Source organism: Macrobrachium nipponense, chromosome 15 (genome assembly GCF_015104395.2).
Source record: "Macrobrachium nipponense isolate FS-2020 chromosome 15, ASM1510439v2, whole genome shotgun sequence".
Lineage (NCBI taxonomy): Eukaryota > Metazoa > Arthropoda > Malacostraca > Decapoda > Palaemonidae > Macrobrachium > Macrobrachium nipponense.
In genome coordinates this window covers 18,000,835-18,018,232 of record NC_087208.1, presented here as the reverse complement: position 1 = coordinate 18,018,232, position 17,398 = coordinate 18,000,835, and the positions used below count along the sequence as shown (strand labels likewise).

The 17,398-nt window shown below is 42.0% G+C and overlaps 1 protein-coding gene across 4 annotated transcripts in view; it reads right to left on the bottom strand.

The window, feature by feature from the left end:
- LOC135227008 (transcription factor CP2-like) overlaps positions 1-17,398 on the bottom strand; it is a 193,976-nt gene that overhangs the window by 13,333 nt on the left and 163,245 nt on the right. For all 4 annotated transcript variants that reach the window (XM_064266761.1, XM_064266762.1, XM_064266763.1 and 1 more), the window contains 2 exons: positions 14,979-15,175; positions 1,527-1,719 (listed from right to left, as the gene is read on the bottom strand). In XM_064266761.1, the coding sequence (XP_064122831.1) occupies positions 1,527-1,719; positions 14,979-15,175 (390 nt within the window). The remainder of the gene's footprint in view (positions 1-1,526; positions 1,720-14,978; positions 15,176-17,398) is intronic.

Genomic DNA, 17,398 nt, shown 5'->3' with positions numbered 1-17,398 from the left:
CATTTTCTAGCATTGATAAAGATTTACATTTGCACTTCTTACCTCTAGTATCATCTGATCTCATGGGTGACATATCGAATACCTATGTAAATACACAGTTGTACTGTATAAAAAATCATAAAACTGTATTACATGTAAGTCTTTCAAGCATACAAATATTAAGGAATTTGTGCATGCTTTTTGTCTCATTGCTTTGATTAAAAGGACTGACTTGGTAGAGACTTCTCAAGTGGAATATTTAAAAAATATATTTCTGGGCTCGGTTCGTGTCGCTGCGTGAAATAATCCTTAAGTTCATTATTTCTAAGGTAAATGAGCTAACACATACCAGAGAAAAAACAAATTCAAGATGTCAGTATAACTGACTCGCTCACCCTAAATAAAAAGAGGGTGTCGGTATGGTATCTGGGGCGAGTGAGACCACTACCATGAACCTCTTGCCATTTAGAATACTCCTACACCAAAATCCCCCACCTGAGAGAGCCGACCCACAGGCCGAGGCGGCAACTACTACTACTACTCCCCACGCCGCGCCGACTGCCGCGCCTCTGGTATGCAGAGGAACTCCTTCAGAAAGGAGCAATATCGAGAGTCAAGCATTTAAAGTTTCAAGGTCGGTTGTTCAGCGTGCCAAAGAAAGGCTCATCAAGAAGAAGAATAATCTTAGACTTGTCCCCGCTAAACTTATTCATTCGCAGCGACAAGTTCAAAATGCTGACCATCTCGCAGGTACGGACCTTACTTCCCCGTGGGGCCGTCACAACCTCTATCGATCTTACAGACGCATACTATCATATCCCAATCGCGAGACACTTTCGCCCTTACCTAGGCTTCAAGCTGGGAGACCAGGCATTCTCTTTCAAAGTGATGCCCTTCGGGCTGAATGTAGCCCCCCAGGGTATTCACCAGAGAAAAAACAAATTCAAGAAGATGTCAGTATAACTGACTCGCTCACCCTAAATAAAAAGAGGGTGTCGATATGTTATCTGGGACGAGTGAGACCACTACCACGAACCTCTTGCCTATATTTTCAAGTTAACATAAAAAACATATTTGACTTTTCATTACTAAGAATTATTCTCACTAAAACAAAGGAGGTATGCCATAATTTTTGCTGTCTGGAAGTTATAAACAATCATGACGCCACCCATTCAGCCGTGCAATGAACTAATGGCAGCTGAATCAAGCCAACCAGTGGAGTTCCCAGACCATAGAATGCCAACTTTAAGAGGTTCAACTGTATAGCTTTTCTTTACAAAGTATATTAAAGCCTTATTTATTGTTTTAACCATAGATTTCAAGGTTTTCAAAACCTAGGCTAGGCTAGATTATTGGCCCTGAATAGCCTTTCTCTTGGCCACTATTGGCAATGCTCTTTTGGTTTTTTCCCTCTCTCTTCATGTTGTCGTCGTAACTCTGAGTTGTCGTAAAATGAGTATGTCGCTAAATGAGGAGTACCTTTACTACTTCAAGTTGGAAGAACTCTAGAACTTACAAATAAGCACCATAAAAGAATCTAAACTTACTTGATCTGTAACCAATATGTGGACTCCTGTTGGGCCTTGAAGATACACATCATGTATTCTTTCTGGGGTTATGTGCATTAAAGAAGAAACTTTTCGTGTAAAGTCATGGCAGGTCAGATTTTCCAAATAAATGGCATGATAGACTTGTTCATGCTCAAGACAAACGTAAACCGTCAATCTTGGAATGACGCTTCTGCAAAAGAAGTAGCATTTATCATGAAAATGTTAAAGAGTAAAAGTAAACTGGATTACATTTACCAATTCAATGTCAAATTCTGAGATTCCAAAGATACAAATACACAAAAAATGTTAAATAAATACCTAAAATACATTTAAGTTCAAAATTTAGGGTGAATTTATCAATTCCTTACTGAGCTATCAAAATCAAGAGATTATACTTTAACCCTTTCACTGCAGAATTTTTGACTCATTCCCATTTACGCACTATTTCAGCACCAAAAAGTTAAAATGTTCTCTTATACATCAAAATATTTTTCATAGCACCTACAAGCATTGTATTTTCAGCACTGTACATTATTTTCATTTAGAAGTAAGCCATTCTGTCTAAAATAACCATGACAAGGTATGAAAATAGAAGAAAATGCTGTAAAAATAGGAAAAAAATTACATTTTAAATCAATTTGTATTATTCATAACCAACAAACTTGCTGTTGTTACTGAGCTACTGAAATCATGAGATTATATTTTAACCCTTTCACTGCAGAATTTATTTGGACTCACATTCCTACTTATGCACAATTTTTGCACCAAAAAGGGAAAATGCTCTCTTACACATCAAAATATTATAAGCATTGCATTTTTAGAATTGTACATAATTTTCATTTGGATAGCCATTCTGTCAAAAATAATTATGGAAAGGTATAAAAATAGAAGAAAATGCAGTAAAAATAGGGAAAAAATTACAAATTTTAAATCACTTTGTATTTTCCACAACTAACAAACTTGCGGTATTAATACATAAATGGGAAAAATTCTCTGGCGGCTGCTGGAGCTCAGTTAAAAAAAAGTACTAAGATTTTGGTGGAAATGAAAGCTTGCCAAGATGGTGGAGAGGTAGCAGCCATAGTTGACCTGCCTTGACCCATCCCAGCTACAATGAACCAGTTTCCTGTAGCCCAGGTAACTAAATGAGGGGTGGCTTGAGATGGGCCATATATGTTGAGAATGCAGGTTTGTTGGTTATGAAAAATACAAATGGATTTAAAATCTGTCATTCGTTCATATGCAGAACAAACCTTTGGTCTTAACGTAAGGGAGACTTACTCCTGTGGGGAGGGAGGATGGACAAAGCCTCAGAACCAACCGGTGGTTCAGTGCACCTGGGCTCACTTCCTGGCCAAAGTAGGACATAGGAAGGAGCCATATGCCGCTGATCTGTTAGGTAAAAGTTACTCAGCAGCCGGACATCTGCACTAAGAAACAACATGCACTCTTGTTACATTGTGTAATGTAGGAATACAAAGAACCTGAAATTGTCAGAGACAGCAAAACTTACATTAGCCATCAACCTTGTTAGTTGCCGTTTCCTCTCTCTCCCCTTGTAAGAGAGAGGAAGGGACTTGCTTTCCTATATAGTTTGCAATGTACAGGAAAAAAAAAAAAAAAAAAAAAAAAACAATGGAATGGTGCTCTCTCACCTGTATCTGACCAGTTCCAGTGCATGATGGATTAATTCTCTCAATTTTCCCCCAGTAGAGAAGAAAAAGAAAAATAAAGGAGGAAGGCGAGTCATCCCATTCACTCTAACTTTCCAAACCAACATCTTAAGAAAGATACAAACTATCTCGCTAGGGGCACTGGATGAGCTACACAACGTGCTGAGCAGCCACCACAGACCCAAGGAAAAAGTGTCCAAGGACCTATGGGCAATATCCCGCAGATAGAAGGATGGGAAGTTGGCATTGAGAAGCCATGTACCAACCTTTAAAATCCTTTGAACCGACAAGTTCTTTTAGAAAGTGATGGAAAGGCCTACTAGACCCCTAACATCATGTACTCTTGCATGCACTGTATCAGCGTGAAAAAGAACTATAAGCTTGCTTGATTATTTGACATAGCCAAAAGAGATAGTAACTTCAGTCACTTCCTTCTTGTTCCGGCCTGTTTGAACAAAAAGTCAACAACCCAGTCTGAGATGCAGCATCTCTTTTAGTTATGCAGTGCCCTGATGGGACATAAATGCAATTCTTCATGGTCATTACCAACAAAATCTCCAAGGGAAGGGATAGAAAAAGACTAATCAGTTGTTGTGAACCGAGGGATCTGGAGTCTTCACCATCAATACTTATGCAATACTGTATTTATATTTCACACTGACAATGCTTCTTGTATACTTTATAAGTGTGGAATACCTCAAAACAAGGTATGATACACTAAGTGGCTTCTCTAAACATTGTTCACACTAGTATGTGGTTTACTTCATTCTACAGTCTCCTTTACTTTTTTTGACAATTTTTTGGCAGAATGGAACACACTACACATTGCGGCTCCTGATATTTATCCACATATTGTGATGGAACATGCCTCTCATTTCATACTGCATCCCTAGGGTTTGAAAGGGAAAGTTAAAAGGCCAGTGATCAGCTGACCAACTGACAACACTTGTTCTCTGTAACTGAAAGCCCCTTGCTGAGACTAGCATTAAATTGAAAATATAAATAATTCAGATTTATTTTTTACATACTTACCCCTCCATTATATAGCTTTTACTTCCTCGCCACCAGTAGTTCAACAGATTGAAACAAAAAACCAGAACACTCGGTTTTCTATGATTATCCATCATCCATCTATTTCCTTCCCCCAACCCCTAGGGGACCAATAGGTACAAATGCTTGTAGCCTGTCAGTCTACTTTTGTCAACTTTGACTGTGTGGATGTAGGGAGGGCACTCTATATAATGGAGGTACATATAGTAATTATTTAAATAAATCTTAAATAAAAGTATTATTATTTTTCTAAAGGAACCTTACCTCTCCATTATAGAGTTGATTCCCACATTTGAAAATGGAGGTGGGCCAAGTGGAAATCGGCCAACCCTTTAAAGGCGACTTAGAAACAAAATAATTGTACAAAACTAGTATTTGTTTACCCAGTGAATTCAATCCATCCGGTATTACTGCCGCCTAAGGAGGATTGTCACTCAGTACCTCCAAGCTTCCCAAAATCCACCACCAGGTTTAAAAAGCAGTAGGCCAAGAAGGCTACCTATTGATTTAGGGCATAACATCCCCTGCACAAAGCAGAGGCGTCAATGCTCTGCAATAATCATATTTCACCTCTGCACCACGAAGATGAATCAAAACAAATACTGCCAAGATCACCATGTCACTGGGTGACTTCACTACCTTATCCAAGGATAAGTGCTTATCAAATTAACAGTTGTAGCCATTGGTCACATGTCAAGTGGTTAACCATCCACCGAGGATAAAAATAAGCATGAAAGTCCTTCACCTAAGGGCTAATGAAAAGGACACCATATTCCTACTCTTTGGAAGCTCTAGTTTCCAAATCACTACACAGAGAACCTTTACATCAAGTTTAATCCCTTTAGTGCAATTTGCAATTCCAATAATTCTTAAAGGCAACATTGGACCCCAAGAGACTCCAGGCTAGGTAAAGATAATGTTATGGGTAAGGGTCTAACCCAAAGTTGTACTTAGCCCAAAATAAGGCAAAGCCTACCTTACCTGACTAAGATTGTGCCTCTCTCCTCTTTAGCCTTGTCTAAGGCTACTGTGAAGTTTCCATAGAAACTTCTTTACAAAGAGCTTCTTCTATACGGTTCGAAGGGCAACAAAATCAAGATTCCTCGGTAAGATACATAGCAGAGACCTAGGAAACTGCACCCTAACACCTTGAAAAATATCTAAATGTCTTTGTCCTCTGACAAGACTATAGCCAAAGCCAAATTGGCCCTTTAGTCTTAAAGGCTGCTACCAAGAAGTTTCCTTATGCCTGAGATACAAAAGACATCTAACCAAGGTTAGTAAAAACTTCCTTATGTGGGACCATGACTTACACCCTGACGACTGGTGTTGGCAGAATCGATTACTAGATTCTCTATCAGCACTAATAATGGCATTGCTGCGAGATCCTGCCTTAAGCTCACCAGAACCATGGACTAACACAGTTATCTGTAGCTTGTAGGACTGTGATGAAACCTTTCATCTTTGGTTGCTTGCATCCACCACAGAAACTGGAAAGCCAGCCTTCTTTGGTCACCTGGGGTAATCAACGCCAAGAGACAACTTAAAAACTGCCCTTATACATTGATTACTTCCTAAAACATAGAAAAAGTAGGAAAGGCATTACAGTCTAAACCTACTAGAGAACAGCTGTGTGTCCCTGCAAAAGCTAGAGGACCTTGCCCTCGAGAACAAAAAACTGCCAAAAACAGGTACATAATGGGATGCCCACAGCCCACTGTCTACAACTAATCTCTGGATACTGAGCCCATTCTATTGCTATTACTTATCTCAACGGCTGAGTGCATCTGCTAAGGTTTTCATAATGATGAGATTGTGTGTGTTAATTGGACCAAATACGGTATGTAATGGAAAAATGGGTAGAGCATTTAGACAGTCGTGTTCGGTCCTCCTTAAACTTAAAATTATTAATAGCCTCTATAAGCTTAATCTATTTGAGTATACTCTAATTGCCCTTATATGTTATTAAAGTGTCAAGCAAAAGCTAGCACTCCATAACAATTGGAAACCTCTTACCATTTCACAGGTCCTAGGGCTAACAAGAGAGGGTTTAAATGTTTCAGGACACTTTTACGAAAGACTCAAACAGCTTTGGAAGCAAAATCTAAGCCATCAATGATCCAAAAAGAGTTATGGTGTACCAGGCACCTTAATTACACTGGACCTAAACACTTTCTGGGATCCACGTTGTAAGCAATGTCTAATAGAATGTCACCGAAAACATAGGAAGACAAAGACCTAAAATCTCTAATAGCTGGAACTGACAGCAAGAAGATTATCCTATTCTCAAGACCAAAGGTTTGTTCCGCGTGCGAACAACATAGTTATATATCATAATTACATCTTTACATAAAATGAAAATGATAAATACGTAACTATTCTTTTAAGGAAGCAAGAGCTAAACGGGAAGTTACAAGGCCCGCAATCACCTCATGAACTTGCATACTTGCTCATGTAAATGAAAGACCCTTTATGAGAATAATGTTAAATCGGGTGTAAATAAGCATACAGTATTGTGATATTAAATCTAAATTATATATCAAAACACTAAAAAAAAACACAAATTTCTGTTCAAAAAGATAGGCTAACAATATTGTCAATTAACTTTCCCCATTGGCAATAAAACAAAATTGTCGAGAATTATGTTAATCCTACAAAAATACAAATTTGTAACTAATTTGTATTTTTCATAACTAACAAACCTGAGGTCTTAACATTAGGATTTACTAGCGCCTAAGCTGGAAACCGGTAGAATTAAAACTTACACTGTGAGATCCAGGGACTAATGGCATCTATACCAGGTCACGGGGTGGCATGTATACCCAGAATGCCCACGGCTACCTGTGACCCAATCAGTTATATTTCTAACCCAGTTTAGACTGCTAGAGGGGTGGTTCGAGGTGGGCCTTTAACTGTTAAGACCTCAGGTTTGTTAGTTATGAAAAAATACAAATTAGTTACAAATTTGGTATTTGTTCATACACGAAACAAACCTTCGGTCTTAACATTAGGATAGACTTACTATTGGAGGGAGGTAAGTCTCTACAACTGACTGGAAGTTTGCCACTTATCCATTTCCGAATATATAGGGAAATTCTAGAGAATGGACAATGAACCTAGGACCAAAGATATAAGCGGATCTATTGGTTTCCTCCCACTGGGTGTAGATACCATTCTACTGTTTACTCTTTGTCCCTTGCGACTGGATCGACCTTCACCCCTCTTTCCTTATTATCCAGAGGGGTGTGTTGCTACTGAAAAGTATATCATCAGCTAAGATAGCTTCACAGTATGGCTGACCATCTCACCTGCATCTAGTCCGTTCCAGCACAGACGGTACTCTCCTTCATATTGCCCGTAGTTTTAAAGGAGTAGGAAAGAAAGTAGTAAAGAAAAAAGACCGTCATCCCATTCATTCTACTTTCATACCTTCATCTTAGACTAGACCGCAAACTGACCCGCCAGGGCACTGGATGAACTATATCACTTGTTGGGCCGCCACCACTGGACCCAAGGAAAGGTGTCCAAGGATCTATGGGCAACATCTTTCAAATAAATGAGGTGAAAGTTGTTTGGCGCTTCCACACGCCAGCTTTCAGAATTTTTATCCACAGACATGTTCTTCTTAAATGCTAGGGAAGCACTCACACCCCTGATGTCATGAGCTCTAGTCTCCCACCTGGCTATCTGACCCTCTGTCTTCTGCAGTTATAAGCATTTCTGATTGTCTCCCTTAGCCAAAATTGATATTGTATTCTTGGACACTTCCTTCTTGTTCCGTCCTGTACTTACGAACAACCTCTGGCACCCCGGCCTGAGGTGCCTTGTTCTCTTTTAAGTACTCCCTTAGTGCCCTGACGGGGCACAGGAGCATTTCAGCTTTGTCGTTGTCTACAAAGTCTGCCAAGGAAGGTATGGTAAAGGAGTCGAATCTGCCGTCTACTATGTTGGATTTTGGGTCTTTGCCACGAATTCTGGGACAAACTCACACACCATTGATCTCCAACCTCTCGAGTGCTTTATGAGATATGAGGAGCCATGTAGCTCCCCCACCCTTTTGGTTTGAAGCCAGGGCCAATAAAAGACTGTCTTCAGGGTCAGGCTCCTATCCGTGGACTGCCTTAGTGGTTCGTAAGGGGGTTTTGTCAGACTACTCAGTACCTTGGTCAGATCCCAATCTGGGGTTTTTGTAGCTCCTTTGGTGGGCATGACTGTTCAAAGCTCCTCATCAGCATGGCCCCCAACTCCCATGAAGACGATATGTCCACTCCTTTCATTCGTAAGACTGAGGCTAGAGCAGCCCTGTACCCCTTCACTGCAGATACAGACATATTTTTTTTGTTTTTCTGTTCTGAGATATATCAGAAAGTCCGCTAACTGCTGAATAGTGGTACCGAGTGGAGACACGATCCCCCTACGACACCAATCACAGTATGCTGACCACTTCCTTGGTATACTGTCGCAGATGATTTTCTGATATTACCTGCCATCTGAGTTGCTGCTTTCTGCGAAAACCCTCGCTCTCGGAGGAGATACTTGACAGTCTCCACCCGTGAAGCGATAGGGACTTCACCGACTGGTGGTACCTCCTCCACGTGAGGCTGACACAGAAGGTTGCTCCATGGAGGTAGGAACTCTCTTTGGCACATCTACTAGGAGTTCCAGTAGGTCTGGAAACCACTCTGCTTTCGGCCATAACGGGGCTACCAGGGTCATCTTGAGGTTCTGAGACCGCATTACCCTGTTCAGAACCTGACGGATTAGACAAAATGGAGGAAATGCGTACACGTCCAGATTGTCCCAGGGGTGTTGTAGCGCATCTTCTGCTGCTGCCTCTGCGTCCGGGACTACTGAACAATACATTCCTTCCAACTTTTTGTTGTACCTGGTTGCGAATAGGTCTATGATCGGTCCTTCCCACAACATGAGCATCCTGTCCACTACCTGTTGGTGTGGGACCGGGACACTCCGTTCCAGAATCTGATCCCTGCGGCTCAACTTGTCGGCCACTATGTTTCTTTTTTCCCAGGAATATACCTGGCCTTGATGTCTACCAGGTTCTCTATAGCCCACCCAACTGGTGAAGTTGAAACTGTCACCACATGTAACTGCCGAGAAACTAGGCCTCCTTGCTTGTTTATATAAGCTACTACTGTGGTGTTGTCTGACATCAATACCACCGAGTGTCCCTTTACTCTCTCCCTGAATTCTTGTAGAGCCAGGAAAGCTGCTTTCAACTCCAGCACGTTTATATGGAGTTCTCTGTCTTGCAACTCCATTTTGCTGACACCATCAACTCCTCCATATGGGCTCCCCAGCCTTCGTAGTGATGCATCCGCAGAACAGCAAGAGGTCTGGGGAGGATTGTTGAAGGGGGACACCCACTGTCAGATTGTCGTCTCACCACCCACAGCAAGTCTTTCTCACTTCTGCCGACAAGGGAATTTGCTCGTACGGTGATCTACTGTTGGTGACCAAAACTCCTTATCCTCCATTGTAGGGACCGAAGGTGTAGCCTTCCTTGTGGTACTAGCTTCTCCAGGTTGGTTAGGATTCCCAGCACCACCTGCCCACTGTCTTGCTGGCTGTGTCTGCTTTCCCAGAAAGGCATTCACCACTTGTTTGCATTTCTGTACTCTTTGGTCTGTCGGGAATACTTTGGCTTGTGTGTGTCTATCACCATTCCCAGATATTCCAAACGTTGACTTGGATCCAGCTGCGACTTCTTGCTGATTCACCACAATACCTAGGCTGTGACAAAGCTGCAGGAGGGTCGCCCTGTCCCTGAGTAATTTTCTCCCTGGACTTTGCTATACCAGCCAATCGTCCAGATATCTTATCAGCCTGATCCCCTGAGCGTGCGCCCATGCCGACACGATGGGTGAACACTCTTGTAAAAACTTGAGGAGACGTTGTCAATCCGAAGCACAGGACCTTGAACTCGAAAGCCTTTCCCTGCAAGACTGAAGCGGAGAAATTTCCTTGAAGACTGATGGACTGGTATCTGAAAGTATGCAGTCCTTTAGATCGACTGTCGGCCATAAAGTCTCCGAGTTCTGACTGCTTGTAGAACCGTTTTCGGAGTTTCCATCTTGAAACTGGTTTTCCCTTATAAACAGATTCAGCGTTGACAGGTCTATTACTGTCCTCCACTCCCCGTTGGATTGGGTACCAGGAAATCCTGCTGTAGAAGCCTTTTGTCGGACTGCATACTTGTTGCACAGCTCCTTTTTCCATCATCTTCTTCACTTCGTCCTGCAGAATAGTGGCCTTCTGAGATCTGTGGGCATAAGTGACGTGGGGTAATGGTTGATCTGTCAGGGGCGTGGGTTACCTCGAACGGAATCAAATACCCGATCCTGAGAACATCACCACCCACTGCTCTGCCCCTAGTTCCTGCCACACCTTCCAGTGATTTGCCAGGCAAAAACCCCCGCCCCCAACTGGTGTGGCCGAGTGATGGGAGGCGCCCATACCTATCTTCTTGAGCCTCTCCCCCGCCCTTTCCCCTTATTGAGCCCCTTCCTCCTCGTTGTGTTTTCCTTCTATTGTGAAAGGGGCCGATTGGAAAGGTTTATCCCTCTTTGGGGTGGAAGAGGGTCTTGTGACTCTATTAGGATGCTATGTCTCACTGGTTTCTTTCGAGACATCTGCTGTTGTCTTCCCTCCAAAGGAATAGTTTGACTGTTAGAGGTTTTTCCTAACTGCCTGTTGCACCAACCTATCGTTAGTGTCCATCCTTTTCTGTCTATCTATCGCTTCTTCCAGTATGACCTCTGGCAACAGTAGTTGCGATTCCAAGATATCCCCATTCCTCATTGCTAACAGGAATCCAAATCCACATTGCGGCTTAGTCTAGCCAATGCTGCATCTCTCCTCATTAGCAGATATTTGCCCAAACATTGGCACTTAACGTTTGTCAGGTACGCAATCGCCTTGGGACCCTGACTGTAGTAATCTAATGAACAATGGTTCATCTACTACTTTCTTCCTTGTTGCTTCCGAGGATGCAATTTTCGCCACTGCTGTTGACCAAAGGTCTAACCAGGTCGCAGCCTGAAAGACAAATCAGCGTTGCTTCTAACGTGGCAGCCTCTTGGTACGTCCATCGAAGGGCACTCCATTTTAACCTGATCCAAGGTTAATCCAGCCTTAACCTTACAACATTAGGGTTCATTTGTCTAGACAGCCAAAGGGACCTTCGGTGTCGTATAATATTTCCTTTGCTTTATCATTGGAGGGGGAATAAATTTAAATGATCTATTAGATCTTAAGGAATTATCCCTCCCTGCAATCTGTGCGTTTACGTGTTGCAAGACCGATTCCGCATGACTCGAGCAAGGCAATTCATACGACACCTTGGTATCCTCTTTTAGTCCAAACGCCATGTCATTCCCAGGAGGAAGCATACTGGCCGGTGTTTCTGTCTTCTCCGAAAGGCTATTGAATTGACGAATCAAATCAATAACCTCTGCATACGAGGCCAGAAAACTCTTGGTTTTCTCCTTCCACTCCGGCTCTAGTGTACCACTCTCCGTCACGAGAGATGATTGTCTCGCCTCTATCTTCTGACAGACGGCCCGGAATTCCACGGCCGCCTGCCCCTACGGCCGCGGCCTCTTTGATCTTTGCTGGCCGCTGTTGGCTCGATCCCAGATAGTCAGCAGGGGAACGAGAACGTCTCACTCTTTCTCTGCTCACGGATCTAGAGCGAGAATCTTGTCTAGATCTCCAAGATGAAGGCTCCCTTAAGACAGAGGTAAGTTCGTCTTTATTAGCATTGGCAATCTTTGTTTTCGAGCGTCGGCGAGCCAGGCCTCGGCCTTCTATCCAGACGGACACTGCCTTCCACGAACGTATCCGCCGAGGTTGCCAACTCTCTATTTTTTGTACTTTTTAATAGGAGCCTTATCGTCCTTCGTACGTATTTTGAACGGACTTACGGGACGAAACTGGGATCTGCATTCCATCCTCTGCTGCACCTTTCGCCGCCAACGTCGATTTTACCAGAGGTATCCGCAGTTTTTGCGATCCGAACTGGCAACTCCCGCCTCGGGCCGCTAGCTCGCCGGCCGTCACCTCTCTCGCTTGTTCGGACTCTTGCGAACGGCTTCGTCTGGCAACCTTGTGCTTAATAGCCACTGATTTTTTTCCCCGACCTTCTTGCTGACCTTGGAAATGACAGTCTTCGTCCGAAGGAGAGGAAGAATTGATTCTTCTCCTCTTGGCCCGAGGATCCGCTAGGAACTCCCGAATCCTCCTCCAACGCTTGACTGGCGCTCGCCGTGACGTTATCGGACTTAGCGATGACGCCGAACTAGAGGAAGAAGACGAAGGCGAATCACACTTTTTCTTTTTGTCTCTCTTATTCATTCTCTCCTCTATATCCTGTAACTTCTGCATTACAGTTTGCATTGACGGATCAGAAGGCGTATTAGCGTCTGGGTGCAGCGTAAAAAGGCCGAGAATCGGTCTGTGACGTCATCACGCCTGCCATCTCAGAGTGTGACGTATGTTGTGACGTCATCGCTCTCGTAGGGAGAGACTGAGAGGTTTTTTCTGCTGGTAACCGCACGTTTGCTGCCAAATTACCTCCCACGTTCTGCATCGCTGTAAATACTGAGTGGGAGGAGAAGCAGCGGCATAATTCCCATAAATTGCAAGCCCGGGGATGAGGAAACATTCCGCGCTGGCCGGCCCCTGCGGAACCGTGCGTATATAATGCCGGCAAGCAGACCATCCAAGGTTGGTACGCCTGGTAGGCCTAGCGCTGACCACGTACCATCTAACCTATGCTTTGCTTGCGTAGCAGGAGCCTGGAACAAAGATGGCGGATCTCCCCCACTCTACTTGCTGGGAACAAAGGAGAGTGCAAATTATTCATAAAATTACCCAAGGCCCCTCCTGACGTTTCCGATACAGAACCGTTAGGAGAAACCGAAGGGGTATGAGACAATTCAAAAGCAGGTGGAGAAACATATGGAGCAGCCTGGTTTATTACCGATACAAAAGAAGCCGGTAAGGTTTGGTCATCCAAAGATGGCGTCACCCCCTTTCTTTTGTGTATTGGCTTTTCCCATAGAACTTCTTCCACTGTTCCACCGACCAACCGCGACAAACAGAACACGGATTAGTAACCGTACATACGTTTTCCCTGCACCTACTACACGTTGGATGAGGATCCGTCGACACCGAGGTTAGAAACCTAGAACAAGGGAAGCCACTGACTCCTGGGCATTTCCTTTGTCTCCTCTTCGAAGCGGTAGACGATCCCGATGTTGAGGCAAAATTCTCCATCATACCACGTATACACTCTTACCACACACTGATCACACTTGGAGAAAGAAAAAGGAATGAAAAATAAAAAATGAAATGGATAAAGAACGGGCAAACTGAAAAACCGGCTTTAAATGAGATAGACAGTAACACGTCTTATCTTAAAGGCGGTAGGAAAATAACTGATGGGTCACAGGTAGCCGTGGGCATTCTGGGTATACATGCCCCGTGACCTGGTATAGATGCCATTAGTCCTGGATCTCACGAGTGTAAATTTTAATTCTACCGGTTTTCCAGCTTGGCGCTAGTAAATCCTAATGTTAAGACCGAAGGTTTTGTTTCGTGTATGAACAAATTTGATTTTATGTGGTCAAGAAAGCATCTTGCCATCATAAAACATATAACCTCTTTACATAACATAAAAATAAAGCAGAATCCTTTGGAGGAAAGTTAGTAGTTTTCAGTCACTTATTCCTAATGCATAGTTCAAAACATTGTCAACAGACGACAACAATAGAAGAGCGAATATGTTGGCTGCATCACGGGAAACAGGAATTTTTTCACGTCAAGTAGAGAAAAGTTGTCTTTCACAGCTAGATATATACACACTTGAACAACTGTCATTCACCACAGTGAAAGGTTAAACTAATTTTACCGATGCAATTTAATCTGAGTCTAGAAATAATTTGTGGTGAATAAAGCAAGAAAGGTATAGGAAATGAAATGAGAAAAACTAAAAGTACTAAGTGCCTTGTAAAATAGAAATAAAAAATACAACTTACATGACAACTGAGCTGTGGATTACTATGCAGTATTTCAGTGCTGATTACCGCAAGGCAATGAAATATGATTTTTAGTTTCACAGCGTTCTTGCAGTATATCTACCAGCTTTGTATATGAATTCCAGACTTCACATTTGCATGAAACCAAAATTATGAGTTCATAACCTTCTAAAGATGTTTACATTGTATAAGTAGTGGAGTGATTGGTTACTGAATCTTATAACTGGTAATAGTACTGTATATAAAACTTACTACAAATATCTTGAAAGCATCAAGTTTTCTAAAATTATAAGATTGGAAATACTGTACTATATGTCCACATGGCATCCACAGATTAATGTACCTAAGTGGCACATTGTAGATTGTGGCACTAAAGGATCTTTGCCACAACCTGTTTGCTCCCAGCAATGTTTGGTTTCTTCCTGGCACCACTTGATCTGTTCACTTAATTACTTCAAATTTGCTTTAATTTTCAGCTCTACATTATGAGCAAATTCTCTTGAGGAAGGCTGAAGTCTCAAAATGAGACTAGATTGTCTAATTAGAATACATTACAATGAAAAGAAATATTGTATACCCAGGTCAATCCCATCAAGTAAAATAGAAAAAAAGAACAAAGAATTGTTTTACACCAAACAATGAAATACTTGTAAATTTCAGATACTTACTTCGCATGCAGAGCATAATATAGTCTTACACCATGTGCAAGGCCACACATTTCTGTAAGATCTGATCGTGATAATCTTAATAAATCTGTTCCAGTAAAATTGGAAAACATGGAAATGTAATCGCTAAAGTTGTTTGCTCTTAGCCACGCTGCTGTCTGGGCTGACGTGTGACCAGTGTGTAGAGGTGCTCCACAAAACTAGAAAGAAAACAAGAAACACAAATCATTATTATTGATATAAAAATAAATTCATAAGAAAACTTTGTTGAAAAATTATCACTAAATAGTACCACTTTAAGTATAACATGGTGATTATAAAGCTAGGGGAAAAGTTCTCCTCCCTCTTTTGGTGTCTTTTATTTTACTCTTTCTACCACTGATTTTGTGGAAAAAACGGTTGGAATCTAGGTGATGATCAAATGGACAATGTACTAGTAGCAAGGATTAATAGCCATGTAGAACTGGTTTTAAGGATAAGACACCATGAGGGAGAAGCAGCCCACACAGGAGGCAATAACATTTGTGTGGAGAAACTGATAAACTGATAATTTTGATGAGCAGATGACAAAGAACATTACTGAACTACTATGACAGAATGCAAAGTGCTCTTTCAAAGTCAGGAAAAGGATTACAAAGTGAAAGGGGCAGCAAAAAAGAAGCATCCTTAAATAAATGAGTTGAGAGAGAGAGAGAGAGAGAGAGAGAGAGAGAGAGAGAGAGAGAGAGAGAGAGAGAGAGAGAGAGAGAGAGAGAGAGAGAGAGAGAGAGAGAGAGAGAGAGAGAGAGAGGTATAAGTCAAAGTATCTAACATCACAACCATTTTCATGTCAGCTTTTCCCTCTAGTAGTACAACATTAAACGCTCTCTCCATTTTCCTCTTTCCACCTAAAGTTCAATCACATACAGGTCTTCATCTGTCCCCCTTCCCTCACATTTTGACAGGACTTGTCCTCCAAATTCCATACACTGCAAAACTGACACCCTCCCTCATCCTTTATCACGCCAAAATATTCTTAATCTTAGAACATAATTTTTTCAGCCTCTTGATGGCACATCTCTCCACTTATTATTTCATAAAATGATATTCCACTATACTCTAGCCTTGAATTTTAACATTCAATGGTCATGCACTTTCATATCCTCCAACTCCCTGTTAGTGCCAATGTTTCTGAGTACAGTACAGTCCTGAAATATAAGTGATCGGTTTGTGCAATTCCCCTTTTATGCGGTCGCTAGTTCTCAAAATTAGATTTTCTGTATCTGCGAAGCTGTTCAGTCTGTGAGTCACACGCCACAAAACATATCAAATCTATTGTCTTTTCAAGTATGGGAGGGTGGGGTTCGCTGGTGTCTGAGAAAAGGGGGGGAGGGAATGCAAGAGAAAGACAGAAGGCTTCTGCTCACCCATTAGCTAAGATGGATGGCTCCACCTCACGCATTTGTGATGTCATAGCGCAGTGTGTATGAATGAGCGGTATCATCATCTTCGCCATACATATTATTCAGATCTGCGAAGTGTATTCTGATCATCCGCATCATGTATGCATCTGCCCAGAAGTTGAAGATTAAGACTTAATCTCTTAGAACTAAAAAGCTTCTCCTTAAGTAAAGGACAAAGGAAAGGGCAACTGTGCAATCGGCCACCAGCTAAACATAGTGTGCCATGTCCTCCATTTTGGCAGCAGTCAACAACTTGAAATCCGTCAATGCTGAACATGAAGTAAGAATTTTTTCTGTCTAGGTTAACTTGCTTTTGACTCATCCTCACAGAGGATGAGATAGAGGAGTCTGAAGGTTTTTTGGCAGAGGATGAGAAGAGGAAATTCCAATCAAATGGTTTTTTAAAGATTTTTACAGCAGGAAATAACTGTATCCTACAGTACACTTGCAACCAATGGTGACAGTGTTTGCGTGTGGGAGTTTTCACCATCCTGGGTGTAATTTTAAACTTTTTCAAGTTATTAAAACCTTTCTGTTTTAGTTATCCATAAGAACAATTTCATATTAGAAAAAATAGAGTATAGTACATAGAAAGTACTGAAAATAGGTACTAAAAAATTTTGACTAGGCAAGTTGCTTTTTGCCTTGGCCCTAATGGAATTACTCCCATAACGTATGCGCATCGAAATCTTCGATTTTCCAGTTCTGCAAGGCCGTGGTCGACCAAATTTTCGCATAACTGGGGACTGTACTGTAATACAGTTCTTAGGTACCAATTGAAAGTCTTTGCTCTCTCTACAAATGTTACATTTTTATTTACCATCAATTCAGCTATCACACCTTTTCATCCATGCTGTATCTACCTCATTCCTGCTGTTCTTTGCATTCCCATTTTACCATCCAATGTGTCTCAAGGTAACAGTGATGCTCGCAGCCTCTTTTATAAGATTTGCCACCTTCACAGCAAGGTTCTAAACTCCC